This window comes from Toxorhynchites rutilus, unplaced genomic scaffold, assembly GCF_029784135.1.
Source record: "Toxorhynchites rutilus septentrionalis strain SRP unplaced genomic scaffold, ASM2978413v1 HiC_scaffold_26, whole genome shotgun sequence".
Classification (NCBI taxonomy): Eukaryota; Metazoa; Arthropoda; class Insecta; order Diptera; family Culicidae; genus Toxorhynchites; species Toxorhynchites rutilus.
Genome location: NW_026599828.1, coordinates 73835 through 96068, shown reverse-complemented (window position 1 = coordinate 96068; position 22234 = coordinate 73835). Strand labels below are relative to the sequence as shown.

Sequence of the window (22234 nt, the reverse complement as noted above, 5' to 3'; positions counted from 1 at the left end):
TTGTATTGTTCTACTCACAGAGGCTTTTCCCTATTCTTAAACAAGAACAATTCTTGATTGTCGAAAAAATATGATTGATTTCAAATAAAACCTTTAAAAATGTATTCCATTTTGTTTTATTATAATAATTTGCACTAGTCCCTCCAAACGCAAATATCATTTGAAGGGTTTTTTGTCTGCTGTATTCGGCTTTTTTTGTTTTCAAAACAATCAAATCTCTCTTTTTCTCTTTCTCTTCAACTTTTCCGGTCTCTTCATCTCTCTATCTCTTAATCACTTTATCTGTTCATCTCTTGGTCTTTTGATCTCTTCATCCTTTTATCTTTTTATTTCTTTATCTCTTTATCTCTTTATCACTTTATCTCTTTATTTCTTTATCTCTATATCTCTTTATCTCTTCATCTATTCATCTCTTCATCTCTTCATCTCTTCATCTCTTTATCTCTTTTCGCCTTATCTCTTCACCTCATTTATCTCTTTCTCTCTTTATCTCTGTATCTCTGTATCGTTTTATCTCTTTATCTCTTTATCTTTCTCTCTTTATTTCTTTCTCTTTTTATCTTTTTCTCAATTTATTCCCATCTCTTCATCTCATTCTTATTTTCTCACTTTCGCACTTTGCCACTTTTTCACATTCTCAGTTTATTATTTTCAGCATTTTACTCACTTTCTCACATCCACTTTCACACTTTCCAACATTCGCTCTTTTTTACATTTGTTGTCGGTAACGATCTGTACTCACCGTTTCATCAGGATTTTATTGTTCACTAGCTGACCCGCCTAACTTCGTCCCGCCCAGAATGGATTTTTATTGTTATGAATACTTTCAATCATTCACGTTTTCTTAATAAGTGAACGCTCATAGTAAAAGGAAATTGTAAAAGCTCAATTAGAATCCTTCACAATTTCTTTTTACTATAAACTTAATAGAACTTCTACCACATCTCGACATTATAATATTCTCGTATAATATTCATTCATTCTCGTTCAAGATTCTTCAATCACTTGCATTTAGTTTCCACTTCACCCCCCGATAGGTTGAAATTAATCCACCGAAAATGACTGTAGTGAAAGTGAAAGGTGTATGTATGAAATTCAATCACATTTATTATCTTCGAAAATAACTAGCCCTGATCCGAATCATCCAGCTTGAACCGTGAAATTTGGAGAAAAATTCAGACGAATTTCAAATAATTATTTTAGTCGTTGCACCATCTGGTTATAAATCAAATGCCATTCATAAAGTCTGTGATTTGATTCTTTCTGGGAACCCTAAATTTAAAAAGCTTGCATTATCTGGAAACGATATGAAAGAACGATATTGGAAATTATTGTTTATAGAACTGTCACGTCAGAATATATGTTTACCTTTGCTTCCATCGTGTTTCGCGTCTCGTCCTGTTCAGTTTTCGCACGTAAAATTGTTGTTAGCAGCAGAATGAGTTTTACTTTCGGTAACCCGGTTGCGAGCGTTGCGCCAACGATGGGCACCACCAATCCAGTGACGACCGCCAGTACTGGTTTCGGATTTGGCGCGTCTACATTCGGAGTTCCGGCTCTACCACGTCTGCTGCAGCTGCTACCTCATCTAGTGCTCCGACACTTAGTTTCGGTGCAGGTCTTACAGCTACAACTTCGGTCACAGCAGCATCTACAGCAGCCGGTCAATTAACGTTGGGAAGTTTCACCGCTTCAAATCCAGCAGCTCAGTCGGCGGCAAATTTGACAACGACCACGCAAACAACTCAGTCATCTTCGGTATCCGGTACACAGCTGAACTTCTGTCAGTTGGAAGAATTCATAAACAAATGGACGCTCGAGTTGGAGGAACAGGAGAAGCTTTTTACTAACCCAGGTGAACGCTTGGGATAAACTTTTGTTGGGCAATGGCGAAAAAATAGTTGCCCTCAATGAGGCTGTCGAGAAGGTGAAGGCCGAGTAAGATGCAATGGAGCAGGAGCTAGAATTCGTCACTGCTCAGCATACCGATTTGGAGGAGTGTATTATACCGCTCGAGGAGGAACTTTCCAAAATCGTTCAGGTTGATATCGAACGAGGCCAAACTTATTCAATGGCGGAAACATTAGACTCGCAGCTCAAACAAATGTCCGAGGATCTCAAGGAAGTGATTGAACATTTAAACGAGTCGAACAAATACTCCGATCCGAGCGATCCTTTGGTGCAGATTGGAAAGATACTAAATGCTCACATGAATTCTCTACAATGGATTGAATCATCCACCTCCAGCATAACCACCCGTTTGGAGGAAATTGGTAAAATGCACGATACACTGAGGAAGGATAACGAGCGATCATTTCGGTTGAATTATGACAATTAAAACTCGACATAGTTGGTATTTCAATAAAGATATGTAAATGTTGAAATTAATGTTCTTCTTTTTCATTCAATGATGTTACGCACATTCCACATTATAAGCATTGTTCCAACAGTGATCGTCATTTGCTTGTGCTCCCCGATGAGGAAAAAATCGAGTGCGAGTTTTGCCACAAAAAGTTCATCGATTCCGGATATTTCCTTAGCATTGGCAGATAAATTACTGAGGCACAAATGGTTTCGGCCGAATTTTCTGATTTGACAATACACATATCCTTCCTTTAGAACACTTTTCAAACCATTGAACAATTGAAAAATACCGAACAAAACCAAAAACGTTTTCGTTACATTTTTCGTCAATAGTATTTTTTCATTTTACACCATATAAAATCATACACATAATAATGTCAGAAAGAAAAATAATGCAAAAGTAGGCCGAAAGCTTTTTCCTTGCATTTTGATTCGATCAAAGCAAGCATTGTGTGTATGGAATAACAATGCTCACTGAAGGTTATAACAACAAGAAAAGAGCAAGTAATATAACCTTCAGCCAGGAAAATGAAGCAAATGACCTTCAAGCCAAGGATTCCCACAGGATTAGGAGGCCCCAAAAGTTCTCGGGCCTACCAGGAAGCAGGAGGAGATGGAGGTGGACCAAAAAAAGATCGCTTTCCAGTCGAACCAGCCCACAATAAGAAGTACATCTATCCAGATGTGGATTGGATCGAAGATGAAATTCCGCCACCACTTGTGCCGAGCGATAGACCCCAGGTATGGTTTTGGAGCATTGCTCATTCGAACATGAATTTTATCGAGAATGAAAGGCCGCCGCCGTTGGTTCCCAATGACACATATCTTCGGGCTGACGACGAGGATGTGTTCGATTGGGAACCAACTAATTTTTCAGAAATCGAAGATGCCATATTCAGGAAGATGAAAGCTGAAAGAAGTCTTTGGAATATTAGGGCCGAAAATGAAAAATTGAAACAGGAGAATAAAAAGCTGAAGGCAATGAAAGGAGTGAGTCTCCTAAATTGTTGCTGTTTTAGCTTATTGTTGTGCATGATAGGCGTGGTGGCGAGGGCGGTTTTCAATTATTTTTAGAATTAATAATTAAGGATGTTTTGTTTTTGTTACGTGTTGTAGAGTTTATTTTAGCTCCTGTTATATTTGTAGATGATTTTTTGGGTTTTTGGGTTTATTAACTACTTACTTATTTATTATTATTCAATTTTTTAATTGAATTTTTTCAAAATGAAAGGCATCAAATCATGTTTTATAATGCATTGTAGTTTTAGTGGAATTGTATTAAATATAACATTTTACGAAAAATGATAGGGTTTTTATGCCTTTTTGAGAGAGAACATTTGCGTTGTTCTACTCACAGAGGCTTTTCCCTATTCAAAAAGATAAAGATTTTAGATGATTTTTTGAGGTTTTTTAGTTTTAAGTCTCGTTGAGGTTTTTAGGCTTAGTAATTTATTTTTTATTCAATGCTATTTAAATTTTTAATTGAATTTAATAACATTTAACGAAAAATGATAGGGTTTTTATGCCTTTCTGAGAAAGAATATTGTATTGTTCTACTCACAGAGGCTTTTCCCTATTCTTAAACAAGAACAATTCTTGATTGTCGAAAAAATATGATTGATTTCAAATAAAACCTTTAAAAATGTATTCCATTTTGTTTTATTATAATAATTTGCACTAGTCCCTCCAAACGCAAATATCATTTGAAGGGTTTTTTGTCAGCTGTATTCGGCTTTTTTTGTTTTCAAAACAATCAAATCTCTCTTTTTCTCTTTCTCTTTCAACTTTTCCGGTCTCTTCATCTCTCTATCTCTTAATCACTTTATCTGTTCATCTCTTGGTCTTTTGATCTCTTTATCCTTTTATCTTTTTATTTCTTTATCTCTTTATCTCTTTATCACTTTATCTCTATATCTCTTTATCTCTTCATCTATTCATCTCTTCATCTCTTTATCTCTTTTCGCCTTATCTCTTCACCTCATTTATCTCTTTATCTATTTATCTCTTTCTCTCTTTATCTCTGTATCTCTGTATCTTTTTATCTCTTTATCTCTTTATCTTTCTCTCTTTATCTCTTTCTCTTTTTATCTTTTTCTCTTTTTCTCAATTTATTCCCATCTCTTCATCTCATTCTTATTTTCTCACTTTCGCACTTTGCCACTTTTTCACATTCTCAGTTTATTATTTTCATCATTTTACTCACTTTCTCACATCCACTTTCACACTTTCCAACATTCGCTCTTTTTTACATTTGTTGTCGGTAACGATCTGTACTCACCGTTTCATCAGGATTTTATTGTTCACTAGCTGACCCGCCTAAATTCGTCCCGCCCAGAATGGATTTTTATTGTTATGAATACTTTCAATCATTCACGTTTTTTTAATAAGTGTGAACGCTCATAGTAAAAGGAAATTGTAAAAGCTCAATTAGAATCCTTCACAATTTCTTTTTACTATAAACTTAATAGAACTTCTACCACATCTCGACATTATAATATTCTCGTATAATATTCATTCATTCTCGTTCAAGATTCTTCAATCACTTGCATTTAGTTTCCACTTCACCCCCCGATAGGTTGAAATTAATCCACCGAAAATGACTGTAGTGAAAGTGGGAGGTGTATGTATGAAATTCAATCACATTTATTATCTTCGAAAATAACTAGCTCTGATCCGAATCATCCAGCTTGAACCGTGAAATTTGGAGAAAAATTCAGACGAATTTCAAATAATTATTTTAGTCGTTGCACCATCTGGTTATAAATCAAATGCCATTCATAAGTCTGTGATTTGATTTTTTCTGGGAACCCTAAATTTAAAAAGCTTGCATTATCTGGAAACGATATGAAAGAACGACATTGGAAATTATTGTTTATAGAACTGTCACGTCAGAATATATGTTTACCTTTGCTTCCATCGTGTTTCGCGTCTCGTCCTGTTCAGTTTTCGCACGTAAAATTGTTGTTAGCAGCAAAATGAGTTTTACTTTCGGTAACCCGGTTGCGAGCGTTGCGCCAACGATGGGCACCACCAATCCAGTGACGACCGCCAGTACTGGTTTCGGATTTGGCGCGTCTACATTCGGAGTTCCGGCTCTACCACGTCTGCTGCAGCTGCTACCTCATCTAGTGCTCCGACACTTAGTTTCGGTGCAGGTCTTACAGCTACAACTTCGGTCACAGCAGCATCTACAGCAGCCGGTCAATTAACGTTGGGAAGTTTCACCGCTTCAAATCCAGCAGCTCAGTCGGCGGCAAATTTGACAACGACCACGCAAACAACTCAGTCATCTTCGGTATCCGGTACACAGCTGAACTTCTGTCAGTTGGAAGAATTCATAAACAAATGGATGCTCGTGTTGGAGGAACAGGAGAAGCTTTTTACTAACCAAGCTACCCAGGTGAACGCTTGGGATAAACTTTTGTTGGGCAATGGCGAAAAAATAGTTGCCCTCAATGAGGCTGTCGAGAAGGTGAAGGCCGAGTAAGATGCAATGGAGCAGGAGCTAGAATTCGTCACTGCTCAGCATACCGATTTGGAGGAGTGTATTATACCGCTCGAGGAGGAACTTTCCAAAATCGTTCAGGTTGATATCGAACGAGGCCAAACTTATTCAATGGCGGAAACATTAGACTCGCAGCTCAAACAAATGTCCGAGGATCTCAAGGAAGTGATTGAACATTTAAACGAGTCGAACAAATACTCCGATCCGAGCGATCCTTTGGTGCAGATTGGAAAGATACTAAATGCTCACATGAATTCTCTACAATGGATTGAATCATCCACCTCCAGCATAACCACCCGTTTGGAGGAAATTGGTAAAATGCATGATACACTGAGGAAGGATAACGAGCGATCATTTCGGTTGAATTATGACAATTAAAACTCGACATAGTTGGTATTGACGTAGGACTACGTCTTTCATTTCTATACCGGGGTGTAAAATCAAAGTTTCGAAAACGAAAGCGTTACGCCGGAGACCGAGATTTTGAGCGTTAATAGCTCCTAAACAACTGAACGAAATGGTATGATAAACACTTCATTCGAAAGACAAAATGTCTACGCGTTCTGTACTTGTTACTTTTTGATCCAAAAACTTGTTTCAATAGTCCTAAAATTGCTTTCAAAACAGACTATTGAAATCACCAATCGGTATATAAGCGAGCGCCGCTCGGAAATCCACTCAGTTCTAATTGAACAGCGATTGGAGCATGTTGTCGCTGTTGTGGTGAAGCTCTTCATTTATCATGAAAGCGCGGATGAACGGTGTCACCAAGAGCCTGTTTGTGCACCTTAGGCCAGAAGGGAATCCATCAGGAGGAGAGTGATGCCACAAACGGTTCCAAGGGAAGACATCGCTACACAACAGGTGGTTATCGAGTTAGTATTAACCACTGGTGGGCTTCCAGTATCGAGGAAAATGTGGAAATATCTAATCGTTACTGAAAATAATCTGCCAGTTCCTCTGGGAATTCAAAAATACATTCATGTGAAAAAGTTTATTTGAATGTTTTCTATCCATGTAACACTGTGACCAAATATGTTTCAAGCAAGTGCTATTAACAGATGGTTATCGAATTAGCATTAACCACAGGTGGGCTTCCAGTATCGAGGAAAATGTGGAAATATCTAATCGTTACTGAAAATAATCTGCCAGTTCCTCTGGGAATTTAAAAATACATTCATGTGAAAGAGTTTATTTGAATGTTTTCTATCCATGTAACACTGTGACCAAATACATTTGGTTTTGTGGTTTTTCAATCAATCGCAATTAACAGGATAGCTTCTGAAGATTATTCTTCCCCATCAGTAGGATATTTCCGTATCCAATATTGTATGCGCCCGCAATCGATTATTGCTCAGTCGCCGAAAGTTCCGAGCTCAGAAAGTTCTTTCCCCTCTAGTTTGCCTTCCAAATTGCCATCATAAACCACACCTTCTCTCGATTCAATCACACACAAAAAGCATACTTAAGCGATATTCTGGTGGTGAGACACATTAATTTTTCGTGAGGACATCGACAAGACAACATCGTTGCCTAACGTGCTGGAGGAGGTGGACGGCGAAGGATCGACACATACACGCACAGAATTCTTTCCGTTTGGATGCCATTCAGCATCGAGAAAGTTCCGGAAAGATCTAATCATTGCTGGGAAATAGTCAGCCAGTTCCTCTGGGAATTTAAAAATACATTCATGTGAAAGAGTTTATTTGAATGTTTTCTATTCATGTAACACTGTGACCAAATATTTTTCAATCAAGTACTATTAACAGGTGGTTATCGAGTTAGTATTAACCACTGGTGGGCCAGTCCAGTATCGAGGAAAATGTGGAAATATCTAATCGTTACTGAAAATAATCTGCCAGTTCCTCTGGGAATTTAAAATTACATTCATGTGAAAGAGTTTATTTTAATGTTTTCTATCCATAAAATATCCATATAATACATTTGGGTTTGTGATTTGTCAATCAAGTACAGTTAGCAGGTTAGCTTCTGAAGATTATTCTTCAGAACAAGGTTTTTCGTATCCTATATTGGATGCATAAAACCTTGTGCCTCCAACGTAACGCTCTCGTTTTCGAAGTCTCCCAAATATTCATTTATTCATTCATTCAGAATGGATTTAGATTTAACTTCAAACAAATGATCTCTAAATCAACGATAGTCCTACGTCACCCTTGCGGTTATACCATAGATATAACCCACTTCCTGTTTTTCAATAAAGATATGTAAATGTTGAAATTAATGTTCTTCTTTTTCATTCAATGATGTTACGCACATTCCACATTATAAGCATTGTTCCAACAGTGATCGTCATTTGCTTGTGCTCCCCGATGAGGAAAAAATCGAGTGCGAGTTTTGCCACAAAAAGTTCATCGATTCCGGATATTTCCTTAGCATTGGCAGATAAATTACTGAGGCACAAATGGTTTCGGCCGAATTTTCTGATTTGACAATACACATATCCTTCCTTTAGAACACTTTTCAAACCATTGAACAATTGAAAAATACCGAACAAAACCAAAAACGTTTTCGTTACATTTTTCGTCAATAGTATTTTTTCATTTTACACCATATAAAATCATACACATAATAATGTCAGAAAGAAAAATAATGCAAAAGTAGGCCGAAAGCTTTTTCCTTGCATTTTGATTCGATCAAAGCAAGCATTGTGTGTGTTGTTACGGGAGCGGTTTTCGTTTCGGACTTCTTTATAGCGAACTCGTATGTTTTGTTTGAGTATATGCTTTAAGCTGTAATTCAATTCTTTTAGTTCATTGTTTTTATGTTTTACATTTGTTCGTTGCTTACATTTATTCGTCCTCTACTCTAATCTACCCGCCGTGTCGTAACAATAAGTTGCGGTCCTGATGTGATTTATTCACCAATTAGGCACAATTAATTATGAACAATTTAAGGAATTCAGAATAACGTTTTGTAATCAATTTCAAGATGGTTGTTGTTTTTTTTTATTGATCTCTGAAACTGCCTTATCGATCTTACATTTGTCAGACTTTCGCCCATTTCACATCTCCCTGTGGTACATTGTTAGGGTGATAAGAAACTCGCGAATCCGTGTTGCCAACATACCCCCACCCGTACTGCTTCAGGTATCCTTAAGCTGTACCTGCTTCCCTGGCTACATCCAAGGTAGCGAGCTTAATCGCCGGTCTACGCATGATACCACCAGAAGTTTGCACATCCGCACTGCGAACTCGTCCATCACGTCCAGGATACACTTTGACAATCCTACCTCTGATCCAGCTATTCCTCACGCCGTCGTTCACAACAATGACCAGGTCTCCGATGTTAATGGGTTTCACCTCTCCAAACCACTTCGGTTGCCTGGAGATAACAGGCAAATATTCTTGGATCCACCGCTTCCAAAACCTGTCTAGCATAAGCTGTACATGCTTCCAATTGGATCTTAGCAGCGCACTGTCTTCCGTTGGCCGGACTTCTGGCTGAACCACTCCACTCGAACTCAACAGTAGGAAGTGATTTGGTGTCAAGGCCTCGCCTTCTTCACTGTCGACCGGTAGGTAAGTTAATGGACGCGAGTTCACCAAGGATTCCACCTCCACAAGGGCCGTTACCAAAGTTTCCTCATCTGGATTTCTTGACAACTCCATGTTCGCCAGGCCGGTCTTCACTGAGCGAATCAGTCGTTCCCATATGCCACCCATATGTGGGGCGTACGGTGGGTTGAGTTTCCATTGTGTTTCCGCATTTGTAAATGTCTCCGCTAGATCGCGACTGATGGTGCTTATCTGCTGTTTTAACTCCGCGCTCGCCCCTTGAAAGTTAGTTCCTTGGTCTGAATAAATTTCCTGTGGTGCTCCTCGACGGGCAATGAACCTGCGTATTGCCATCTTGCAGGATTCAGACGACAAGCTGTAAGTGAGTTCCAAGTGTACTGCTCGGGTTCCTAGGCAGGTAAACAACGCTACCCATCTTTTGACAACACCTCGTCCAAAGCGAACAGTTATTGGACCAAAATAATCCAGTCCCGTGAATGTGAAGGCTCTGACGTACGGCGTGAGACGGGCAAGAGGAAGGGGCGCCATTGGCGGAATTTGTGGCTTGCACTTATGAATTTTGCACCAGTTACAACATTTTGCCACCTTCTTGACGGCCGTTCGTAACTCTGAAACGTGGAACTTCTGTCGAAGTTCGTTTACTACGGTTTCATTGTTAGCGTGTCCATATTTCCTGTGGTACCAATTAATCACCAATTGTGTGACATAATGGTCCTTAGGCAAGATCACAGGAAATTTTCCATCATCAGGAATACAATCTGCTGCAGCGATGCGAGATCCCATTCGCATGACACCCGTTGGATCCATGAATGGGAGTAGTTTGAAGACACGACTGTTTTTCTGAATCTGTCTACGTTCTTCTGGATGCGCTTCTCGATTACTACGCAGTATGCGGCACTCTTCAGGATATTCACAACTTTGGATTATCTTAAATATAGTTGACTCCGCTCGTTGTAATTCTTTTTTTCTCAGGAACATGCCTTCATTCGACTTCGATTCATCTTGAGACAACTGTGGCAAAACAAACCGTAGGACGAATGCCATAGTGCGAAGTAACCTCTCCCACTTCGAGAAACGCTCAAATTCGATGACCTGCTGTGTTGATATCTGCTGTTGCAAATAGGCCACCCTTAACTCTTCAGTAGTAGGTTGTTCAATTGCTTCCTCTGGCCAATCAGACTCCGGTTTATACAAGAACTCCGGTCCGTTGAACCACCTGCTGTGTTCATCAAAGCATGGGCCTTGTCCCCACTTTGTAGCTTCATCAGCAACATTCATCTTTGTTGGCACCTTCCTCCAGTCACTGATCTCCGTTTCATCCAGGATTTCTGTTACCCTGAACGCTACGAACTGCTTGTAGTTCCGTGGATCTGCTCGTATCCAGTTAAGGACTGTAGCTGAATCACTCCATAAGATTTTACGCTTGATGCGTATCGTGTGATTTGAGATGATAGATTTCATAAGTCGTGTTCCAATCACGGCTGCCTGCAGCTCTAATCGCGGGACTGACAACAACTTGATAGGGGCTACCTTGCTCCTTGCAGCCACCAAACTACAGCGTACTTCTCCGTGGTCCAGAATCCGAAAGTACGCTGCGGCAGCATATGCGGAATTACTAGCATCGACGAAGACGTGCAGTTCAAGCGAATTGTATGCTTCCGGTTGGTATCCAGGAAAGTAGCATCTGGGTATTTTCACTGTATTAAGCGTTCCTAAAAATTTTGCATATCGCTCCCATTGAGGTACGATATTCGCCGGTAACGGTTCGTCCCAGCCAATTCCGGATCTCCACACATCTTGGACTATTGTCTTACCATGCACCACAAACGGAGCGACCATTCCTAACGGGTCGAAAACGCTCATAACTAAGCTCAGCAATTGCCGTTTAGTTGGCACTATGGACTCTTCCAGTAGACGTTGTAAATCATTGCGGAAAGCCGACGAGAATACGAAGACATCCTCTTGTGGTCGCCATACCATTCCCAAAACCCGTTCCAGATTACTGCCCTTGTCCATCGTGAAGCTCTTAACTGACTTCGTGTTCTGCTCTCCGATTCGCAGTAACACCTCTGCGGAGTTGGACATCCAATGCCGAATAACGAATCCTGCCTTTTCATGAACTTGTTTAACGTCCAGAGCTAGCTGAACAGCTTGCTCGATCGTATCGACGCTGTCCAGATAATCATCCACATAATGGTTTTCCTGTATGGCCTGTGATGCTTCCGGATATTCTGCCGCATACTCCCGCGCATTCAAATTCTTCACGAACTGCGTTGAACTTGGTGAACACGTTGACCCAAATATAGCAACATCCATAACGTGCACTTCAATCGGGTCAGATGGACTGTCCCGCCAAAGGAACCATTGGGCTGTACGATCCTGCATTCTGATGAGCACTTGATGGAACATTTCCATGATATCGCCACTTATAGCGATTTTCCTTTGTCGATACCGACACAAGACACCTTGTAGAGATGTTAGTAGATCCGGTCCTTTCAGAAGAACGGAGTTCAACGATACCCCTTGTATAGACGCAGCAGCGTCCCAGACAACCCTAATTTTATCAGGTTTCTTGGGGTTCACTACGACACCCAATGGTAAAAACCACGTCCGCTTGGGATCCATCTCATCCAGCTCACATGTAGTTGCCTTGTGTGCGTACCCTTTGGATATGTAGTCAGTCATTTTTTGCCGAACGTTGTCGTACAAGTCTGGTGATTTAAGAAGCCGACGTTCCAAGCACCTCAATCTGCGCTCAGCCATGGGTCTGCTATCGGGAAACTTGACATTATCGAATCTCCACAAAAGCCCAGTTTCGAATCTGCCGGTTTCAGTTCTGATCGTTGTGGATTGAAGAATCTTCTGAGCGCGCATGTCGTCGGCCGATTCCTTCGTCTGAGTCACCGCAACGCCAATGCTTTCCATAGAGAAAAAACTCTTCACCAGTTCATGTAACTCGTCGTCTCGTGATTTCGTACGAATATGCAGAACTCGCTGTGAAGATGTACCTGTTTTATCCCCAGAACGACCATACAGAACCCAGCCCAACCTGGTTTTAGCGACTACTGGCTCGTGCTCGCGACCCTCCCTCAGCTTTAGTGTGGTCTTTAATCTGGTATTATCCAGTCCTATCAATAAACCGGGAACGGCTTCGTTGTAGCTTTGAACTGGCAGCCCTTTCATGTACGGGTATTTGCTCTGCAATTCCTCGAAATTCAAAGATTGGCGTGGTAGCTCGAGCCCGTCGATGGTTTGCACTCTGCGAATGGTAAATTGTTTGTCTATACTCAATCCTGAAATGTTCAGTTGAATTTGCTGAGATTCTTCTTCTACACGCTTGACCCCGTTGGTCCACTGCATACATAGTGGAGATGTTGGACCTTGTACACCTAGTTGTTCAGCCAAAGATCTCTCTACCAAAGTGGAATCAGAGCCACCGTCCAAGAATGCGAAAGTTCGTACTGATCGACCGTTGGCATGAAGGACTACCGGGATAATGCGAAAGAGTACTTGCTGCTGTTGTTGATGAACTGAGATTACGCCAGAAGTTGGAACCGAAATTTCTGTTTTCGGTTCTCGTGGTTCGCCTGGATGAAGCAATCGGTGATGCCGTTGCTGACAACCGTTAACCCCGCAACCCAATGCTTTACACGGCCATTTCCCATGCGGATATAAACAGCGTCTACAGAGACTCAAGCCTTGAGCCACCTTCCATCTGTCTTCTAACGTTTTCGACTTGAAAATTGTGCAATCCTTCGGTTTGTGTCCCCCTGTATGACAAACCACACAAGGACGTGCAGTTCTTGTTTGGATGTATGATTCTGGCTTCTCTGTTGCCTCATCGTTCTGAATGTTCATTGTATGTATCTCCGCTTTCCCTTTTGGTTTTTCGAGTTTAGCGGAAACTGGAGTAACGCTACTGGCAGCCGTTACGATCACATTCATATAATCTGCGAAGGTCTTCAAATCTACGTTCGGCACTCGTTGTTTATACATCGCCCAATCAAGCTTGATGTTTGCTGGAAGCTTCTCGACCAGTTCCTCAATCAAGATTGGGTTAGCCAAATGCAACTGCTGTCCCGTCGAAACTAGATGAGCGCAGAAATTTCTAACAGCCAGACCGAAACTGATAATGGTTCCCAGTTTATCTGGTCGTGGGGTCGGTGTTGCGCGCACTTCTGCTAAAAGGGAATTTATAATTGCTTCTGGCCGTCCATATAGAACTCGAAGCGTATTGATGATCTCTGGGACGTTCGAAGGATGAAGGAGAAAACTACTCACTGATTTCCTTGCGTCCCCCTTCAAGCAACGTTGCAGTCGCATCAAGTTCTCCGAATCATTATACCCACACATCTGCGTGGATGTTTCATAGCTGCTCCAGAACATCGGCCATTCGATTGGATCCCCAGCAAAACATGGAAGTTCTTTGGGAACAACGTGGCGTGCTGCCAACTGCTGGGTATTTGGACCGTATAACGACTGAGAATGAGACAGCTCGTACGGCCACTGTGTATTTGCTACAGCCGGTATGGGTGTTTGGTAACTTGACACACTCACTACAGGAGCACGAAGTGGAGGTCGAGGATCCCCCCATATTGTCGAAGGTGTATGAGAGACTGCTTGAAGAGCATTCTGGGGCACCAGAGGATTCGGGAAACCTACAGGCTGGTTTCTACTTATGAAATAGTTATCGGAACCGGTGTATAACAGTGGTTCATTCCTAGGTACCTGAGAGTGCCCTAACTGTCCTAACGATGGAGTGTAAATGTATGATGGTTGAACATAGCTATGTGCGATTGGTTCTCCAGTGCATCTTACTGAGGCTGAACTGCTGGTACTCACCATGGTCGATGTGGGTACTACATACAAATTGTACTGACCAGTGTGAGAATCCACCCATGTGCGCTTTTCATCTCGTGGTTGGATGTATTCGCTATATGCGGGAATCTGAGGAAGCAATGAACTGCTAACGACGGTTGCAGTTACTGCAGGAGTCAATTGTGGAGCTGCCGACGGATTCTGCCACGATACTTTACGCTGAACGATGGGAATACTCGTATACGATACAGGTGCTGTCCGGGGCGTTGATTGAACCAATGATGGGAGTGATAGGATTGGATTTCCGTCGCTAACGGAAGTTTCTCGCAAGTTTCGCAAGTACACTAGGCCGTGCGACAATATTACTCGCTTCCCCCGTTTTATTGTTGACTCGAGCTGGAACAGTAGACGAACTGCTTTGAACTACTGTGTTTTCTACCGGTACTACTGGCTTTGGTACGACATCATCACCCGCTTCCGGTATGAATCCAGTGGAAATAACTTTTCCAGATTTGGTATTCATAATCCCTTGGTGGTTGTCGATCCAGCATCGAACCTTTTCGACACTTTTGGCTGTATCACCGCTTCTTACACTCACTCTTGAGCTCGTTCTGGCATCCTCGTTCAATTGCGCGTGAAGCAACTTATACTTCCGATCCATGAACTCCTTCTCTAACTTCAGTTGATCCGCCCTCACCTTCTCCTTTCTTTCCTTCTCCATTCGTATAGCTTTCTCCTGCAATTCCTTGTCCTGGTCTGCTTTTTCAGCCACCATCTTGGCCTGGAGTTCCTTTTCCTCTGCCAATTGCTGCATCTCCAACTGCAGTTTTGCTTGTCGTGCACTTGCGCTCGTCGACGCTGTCGATTTCGCCGTTGATGGTGCACGCGAACCCCTCGGTCGACATACTACGCAATGGTAACTTCTATCATCTGCTTCTATGCTATCGCCAACCCCGGCGCACGAAAAATGAATCCAGCGAGTGCATCCATCGCACTGCACCATCTTGGCATCTGCCTCATTTAGCTGCTTGCATACAATGCACAGAGCATCAGTGGATACTTCATTCGGAATTGGTTGATCTACCGGCATCATTTTACGAGGTCTTAATAAACTTCAAAGAATAAATCTTAAAGTTTGTTGTTACGGGAGCGGTTTTCGTTTCGGACTTCTTTATAGCGAACTCGTATGTTTTGTTTGAGTATATGCTTTAAGCTGTAATTCAATTCTTTTAGTTCATTGTTTTTATGTTTTACATTTGTTCGTTGCTTACATTTATTCGTCCTCTACTCTAATCTACCCGCCGTGTCGTAACAATAAGTTGCGGTCCTGATGTGATTTATTCACCAATTAGGCACAATTAATTATGAACAATTTAAGGAATTCAGAATAACGTTTTGTAATCAATTTCAAGATGGTTGTTGTTTTTTTTTATTGATCTCTGAAACTGCCTTATCGATCTTACATTTGTCAGACTTTCGCCCATTTCACATCTCCCTGTGGTACATTGTTAGGGTGATAAGAAACTCGCGAATCCGTGTTGCCAATAACAATGCTCACTGAAGGTTATAACAACAAGAAAAGAGCAAGTAATATAACCTTCAGCCAGGAAAATGAAGCAAATGACCTTCAAGCCAAGGATTCCCACAGGATTAGGAGGCCCCAAAAGTTCTCGGGCCTACCAGGAAGCAGGAGGAGATGGAGGTGGACCAAAAAAAGATCGCTTTCCAGTCGAACCAGCCCACAATAAGAAGTACATCTATCCAGATGTGGATTGGATCGAAGATGAAATTCCGCCACCACTTGTGCCGAGCGATAGACCCCAGGTATGGTTTTGGAGCATTGCTCATTCGAACATGGATTTTATCGAGAATGAAAGGCCGCCGCCGTTGGTTCCCAATGACACATATCTTCGGGCTGACGACGAGGATGTGTTCGATTGGGAACCAACTAATTTTTCAGAAATCGAAGATGCCATATTCAGGAAGATGAAAGCTGAAAGAAGTCTTTGGAATATTAGGGCCGAAAATGAAAAATTGAAACAGGAGAATGAAAAGCTGAAGGCAACGAAAGGAGTGAGTCTCCTAAATTGTTGCTGTTCTAGCTTATTGTTGTGCATGATAGGCGTGGTGGCGAGGGCGGTTTTTAATTATTTTTAGAATTAATAATTAAGGATGTTTTGTTTTTGTTACGTGTTTTTTTTTTTTTTTTTTTTTTATCTTCGCTTATTTTTCGTCGGCCTATTTCCGCCACTTTAGTGCCAATCACCGACATCAGGGAGGCGACTCCACCTGTTCCTACCTATCAGACTCAACAACTCATGAGCCGGGCCAACTTCTTTTACTTCCGCTCCGAAGGAAGACGTAACCAGAGATTTTTCGCCTCAGAAAATCCCAACGACGCCAGCTGGGATTGAACCCAGGCCGATCGGATTGTGAGGCTGTTACGCTAACCATACAACCACTGGCGCCGTCATATTGTTACGTGTTGTAGAGTTTATTTTAGATCCTGTTATATTTTTAGATGATTTTTTTTGGGTTTTTTTGGGTTTATTAACTAATTACTTATTTATTATTATTAAATTTTTTAATTGAATTTTTCAAAATGAAAGGCATCAAATCATGTTTTATAATGCATTGTAGTTTTAGTGGAATTGTATTTAATATAACATTTTACGAAAAATGATAGGGTTTTTATGCCTTTTTGAGAGAGAACATTTGCGTTGTTCTACTCACAGAGGCTTTTCCCTATTCAAAAAGATAAAGATTTTAGATGAATTTTTGAGGTTTTTTAGTTTTTAGTCTCGTTGAGGTTTTTAGGTTTAGTAATTTATTTTTTATTCATTGCTATTTAAATTTTTAATTGAATTTAATAACATTTAACGAAAAATGATAGGGTTTTTATGCCTTTCTGAGAAAGAATATTGTATTGTTCTACTCACAGAGGCTTTTCCCTATTCTTAAACAAGAACAATTCTTGATTGTCGAAAAAATATGATTGATTTCAAATAAAACCTTTAAAAATGTATTCCATTTTGTTTTATTATAATAATTTGCACTAGTCCCTCCAAACGCAAATATCATTTGAAGGGTTTTTTGTCTGCTGTATTCGGCTTTTTTTGTTTTCAAAACAATCAAATCTCTCTTTTTCTCTTTCTCTTCAACCTTTCCGGTCTCTTCATCTCTCTATCTCTTAATCACTTTATCTGTTCATCTCTTGGTCTTTTGATCTCTTTATCCTTTTATCTTTTTATTTCTTTATCTCTTTATCTCTTTATCACTTTATCTCTTTATTTCTTTATCTCTATATCTCTTTATCTCTTCATCTATTCATCTCTTCATCTCTTTATCTCTTTTCGCCTTATCTCTTCACCTCATTTATCTCTTTATCTATTTATCTCTTTCTCTCTTTATCTCTGTGTCTCTGCATCTTTTTATCTCTTTATCTTTCTCTCTTTATCTCTTTCTCTTTTTATCTTTTTCTCTTTTTCTCAATTTATTCCCAACTCTTCATCTCATTCTTATTTTCTCACTTTCGCACTTTGCCACTTTTTCACATTCTCAGTTTATTATTTTCATCATTTTACTCACTTTCTCACATCCACTTTCACACTTTCCAACATTCGCTCTTTTTTACATTTGTTGTCGGTAACGATCTGTACTCACCGTTTCATCAGGATTTTATTGTTCACTAGCTGACCCGCCTAACTTCGTCCCGCCCAGAATGGATTTTTATTGTTATGAATACTTTCAATCATTCACGTTTTCTTAATAAGTGAACGCTCATAGTAAAAGGAAATTGTAAAAGCTCAATTAGAATCCTTCACAATTTCTTTTTACTATAAACTTAATAGAACTTCTACCACATCTCGACATTATAATATTCTCGTATAATATTCATTCATTCTCGTTCAAGATTCTTCAATCACTTGCATTTAGTTTCCACTTCACCCCCCGATAGGTTGAAATTAATCCACCGAAAATGACTGTAGTGAAAGTGGGAGGTGTATGTATGAAATTCAATCACATTTATTATCTTCGAAAATAACTAGCCCTGATCCGAATCATCCAGCTTGAACCGTGAAATTTGGAGAAAAATTCAGACGAATTTCGAATAATTATTTTAGTCGTTGCACCATCTGGTTATAAATCAAATGCCATTCATAAAGTCTGTGATTTGATTCTTTCTGGGAACCCTAAATTTAAAAAGCTTGCATTATCTGGAAACGATATGAAAGAACGATATTGGAAATTATTGTTTATAGAATTGTCACGTCAGAATATATGTTTACCTTTGCTTCCATCGTGTTTCGCGTCTCGTCCTGTTCAGTTTTCGCACGTAAAATTGTTGTTAGCAGCAAAATGAGTTTTACTTTCGGTAACCCGGTTGCGAGCGTTGCGCCAACGATGGGCACCACCAATCCAGTGACGACCGCCAGTACTGGTTTCGGATTTGGCGCGTCTACATTCGGAGTTCCGGCTCTACCACGTCTGCTGCAGCTGCTACCTCATCTAGTGCTCCGACACTTAGTTTCGGTGCAGGTCTTACAGCTACAACTTCGGTCACAGCAGCATCTACAGCTGCCGGTCAATTAACGTTGGGAAGTTTCACCGTTTCAAATCCAGCAGCTCAGCCGGCGGCAAATTTGACAACGACCACGCAAACAACTCAGTCATCTTCGGTATCCGGTACACAGCGATTTGGAGGAGTGTATTATACCGCTCGAGGAGGAACTTTCCAAAATCGTTCAGGTTGATATCGAAACTTACGAAACTGATATCGAGTCGAACAAATACTCCGATCCGAGCGATCCTTTGGTGCAGATTGGAAAGATACTAAATGCTCACATGAATTCTCTACAATGGATTGAATCATCCACCTCCAGCATAACCTCCCGTTTGGAGGAAATTGGTAAAATGCACGATACACTGAGGAAGGATAACGAGCGATCATTTCGGTTGAATTATGACAATTAAAACTCGACATAGTTGGTATTTCAATAAAGATATGTAAATGTTGAAATTAATGTTCTTCTTTTTCATTCAATGATGTTACGCACATTCCACATTATAAGCATTGTTCCAACAGTGATCGTCATTTGCTTGTGCTCCCCGATGAGGAAAAAATCGAGTGCGAGTTTTGCCACAAAAAGTTCATCGATTCCGGATATTTCCTTAGCATTGGCAGATAAATTACTGAGGCACAAATGGTTTCGGCCGAATTTTCTGATTTGACAATACACATATCCTTCCTTTAGAACACTTTTCAAACCATTGAACAATTGAAAAATACCGAACAAAACCAAAAACGTTTTCGTTACATTTTTCGTCAATAGTATTTTTTCATTTTACACCATATAAAATCATACACATAATAATGTCAGAAAGAAAAATAATGCAAAAGTAGGCCGGAAGCTTTTTCCTTGCATTTTGATTCGATCAAAGCAAGCATTGTGTGTATGGAATAACAATGCTCACTGAAGGTTATAACAACAAGAAAAGAGCAAGTAATATAACCTTCAGCCAGGAAAATGAAGCAAATGACCTTCAAGCCAAGGATTCCCACAGGATTAGGAGGCCCCAAAAGTTCTCGGGCCTACCAGGAAGCAGGAGGAGATGGAGGTGGACCAAAAAAAGATCGCTTTCCAGTCGAACCAGCCCACAATAAGAAGTACATCTATCCAGATGTGGATTGGATTGAAGATGAAATTCCGCCACCACTTGTGCCGAGCGATAGACCCCAGGTATGGTTTTGGAGCATTGCTCATTCGAACATGAATTTTATCGAGAATGAAAGGCCGCCGCCGTTGGTTCCCAATGACACATATCTTCGGGCTGACGACGAGGATGTGTTCGATTGGGAACCAACTAATTTTTCAGAAATCGAAGATGCCATATTCAGGAAGATGAAAGCTGAAAGAAGTCTTTGGAATATTAGGGCCGAAAATGAAAAATTGAAACAGGAGAATAAAAAGCTGAAGGCAATGAAAGGAGTGAGTCTCCTAAATTGTTGCTGTTTTAGCTTATTGTTGTGCATGATAGGCGTGGTGGCGAGGGCGGTTTTCAATTATTTTTAGAATTAATAATTAAGGATGTTTTGTTTTTGTTACGTGTTGTAGAGTTTATTTTAGCTCCTGTTATATTTGTAGATGATTTTTTGGGTTTTTGGGTTTATTAACTACTTACTTATTTATTATTATTCAATTTTTTAATTGAATTTTTTCAAAATGAAAGGCATCAAATCATGTTTTATAATGCATTGTAGTTTTAGTGGAATTGTATTAAATATAACATTTTACGAAAAATGATAGGGTTTTTATGCCTTTTTGAGAGAGAACATTTGCGTTGTTCTACTCACAGAGGCTTTTCCCTATTCAAAAAGATAAAGATTTTAGATGATTTTTTGAGGTTTTTTAGTTTTAAGTCTCGTTGAGGTTTTTAGGCTTAGTAATTTATTTTTTATTCAATGCTATTTAAATTTTTAATTGAATTTAATAACATTTAACGAAAAATGATAGGGTTTTTATGCCTTTCTGAGAAAGAATATTGTATTGTTCTACTCACAGAGGCTTTTCTCTATTCTTAAACAAGAACAATTCTTGATTGTCGAAAAAATATGATTGATTTCAAATAAAACCTTTAAAAATGTATTCCATTTTGTTTTATTATAATAATTTGCACTAGTCCCTCCAAACGCAAATATCATTTGAAGGGTTTTTTGTCAGCTGTATTCGGCTTTTTTTGTTTTCAAAACAATCAAATCTCTCTTTTTCTCTTTCTCTTCAACTTTTCCGGTCTCTTCATCTCTCTATCTCTTAATCACTTTATCTGTTCATCTCTTGGTCTTTTGATCTCTTTATCCTTTTATCTTTTTATTTCTTTATCTCTTTATCTCTTTATCACTTTATCTCTATATCTCTTTATCTCTTCATCTATTCATCTCTTCATCTCTTTATCTCTTTTCGCCTTATCTCTTCACCTCATTTATCTCTTTATCTATTTATCTCTTTCTCTCTTTATCTCTGTATCTCTGTATCTTTTTATCTCTTTATCTCTTTATCTTTCTCTCTTTATCTCTTTCTCTTTTTATCTTTTTCTCTTTTTCTCAATTTATTCCCATCTCTTCATCTCATTCTTATTTTCTCACTTTCGCACTTTGCCACTTTTTCACATTCTCAGTTTATTATTTTCATCATTTTACTCACTTTCTCACATCCACTTTCACACTTTCCAACACTCGCTCTTTTTTACATTTGTTGTCGGTAACGATCTGTACTCACCGTTTCATCAGGATTTTATTGTTCACTAGCTGACCCGCCTAACTTCGTCCCGCCCAGAATGGATTTTTATTGTTATGAATACTTTCAATCATTCACGTTTTCTTAATAAGTGAACGCTCATAGTAAAAGGAAATTGTAAAAGCTCAATTAGAATCCTTCACAATTTCTTTTTACTATAAACTTAATAGAACTTCTACCACATCTCGACATTATAATATTCTCGTATAATATTCATTCATTCTCGTTCAAGATTCTTCAATCACTTGCATTTAGTTTCCACTTCACCCCCCGATAGGTTGAAATTAATCCACCGAAAATGACTGTAGTGAAAGTGGGAGGTGTATGTATGAAATTCAATCACATTTATTATCTTCGAAAATAACTAGCCCTGATCCGAATCATCCAGCTTGAACCGTGAAATTTGGAGAAAAATTCAGACGAATTTCAAATAATTATTTTAGTCGTTGCACCATCTGGTTATAAATCAAATGCCATTCATAAAGTCTGTGATTTGATTCTTTCTGGGAACCCTAAATTTAAAAAGCTTGCATTATCTGGAAACGATATGAAAGAACGACATTGGAAATTATTGTTTATAGAACTGTCACGTCAGAATATATGTTTACCTTTGCTTCCATCGTGTTTCGCGTCTCGTCCTGTTCAGTTTTCGCACGTAAAATTGTTGTTAGCAGCAAAATGAGTTTTACTTTCGGTAACCCGGTTGCGAGCGTTGC

At 39.7% G+C, this 22234-nt stretch overlaps 3 protein-coding genes across 3 annotated transcripts; 2 read left to right on the top strand and 1 right to left on the bottom strand.

Annotated features, from left to right (window-relative positions):
- Positions 1 to 1440: 1440 nt before the first annotated feature.
- On the top strand, positions 1441 to 2338 carry LOC129781895 (nuclear pore glycoprotein p62-like). The gene has a single exon (XM_055789404.1). It carries the CDS (start codon positions 1949 to 1951, stop codon positions 2336 to 2338), a length of 390 nt encoding a protein of 129 aa, XP_055645379.1. The 5' UTR covers positions 1441 to 1948.
- A 3347-nt stretch (positions 2339 to 5685) lies between these two features.
- On the top strand, positions 5686 to 6247 carry LOC129781902 (nuclear pore glycoprotein p62-like). The gene has a single exon (XM_055789411.1). The coding sequence runs from the start codon at positions 5858 to 5860 to the stop codon at positions 6245 to 6247; it is 390 nt and encodes a 129-aa protein (XP_055645386.1). The 5' UTR covers positions 5686 to 5857.
- A 2735-nt stretch (positions 6248 to 8982) lies between these two features.
- On the bottom strand, positions 8983 to 14944 carry LOC129781893 (uncharacterized). The gene is made up of 2 exons (XM_055789402.1): positions 14663 to 14944; positions 8983 to 14619 (listed from the first exon to the last, which is right to left on the bottom strand). Exons 1-2 carry the CDS (start codon positions 14942 to 14944, stop codon positions 8983 to 8985), a joined length of 5919 nt encoding a protein of 1972 aa, XP_055645377.1.
- Positions 14945 to 22234: the final 7290 nt, after the last annotated feature.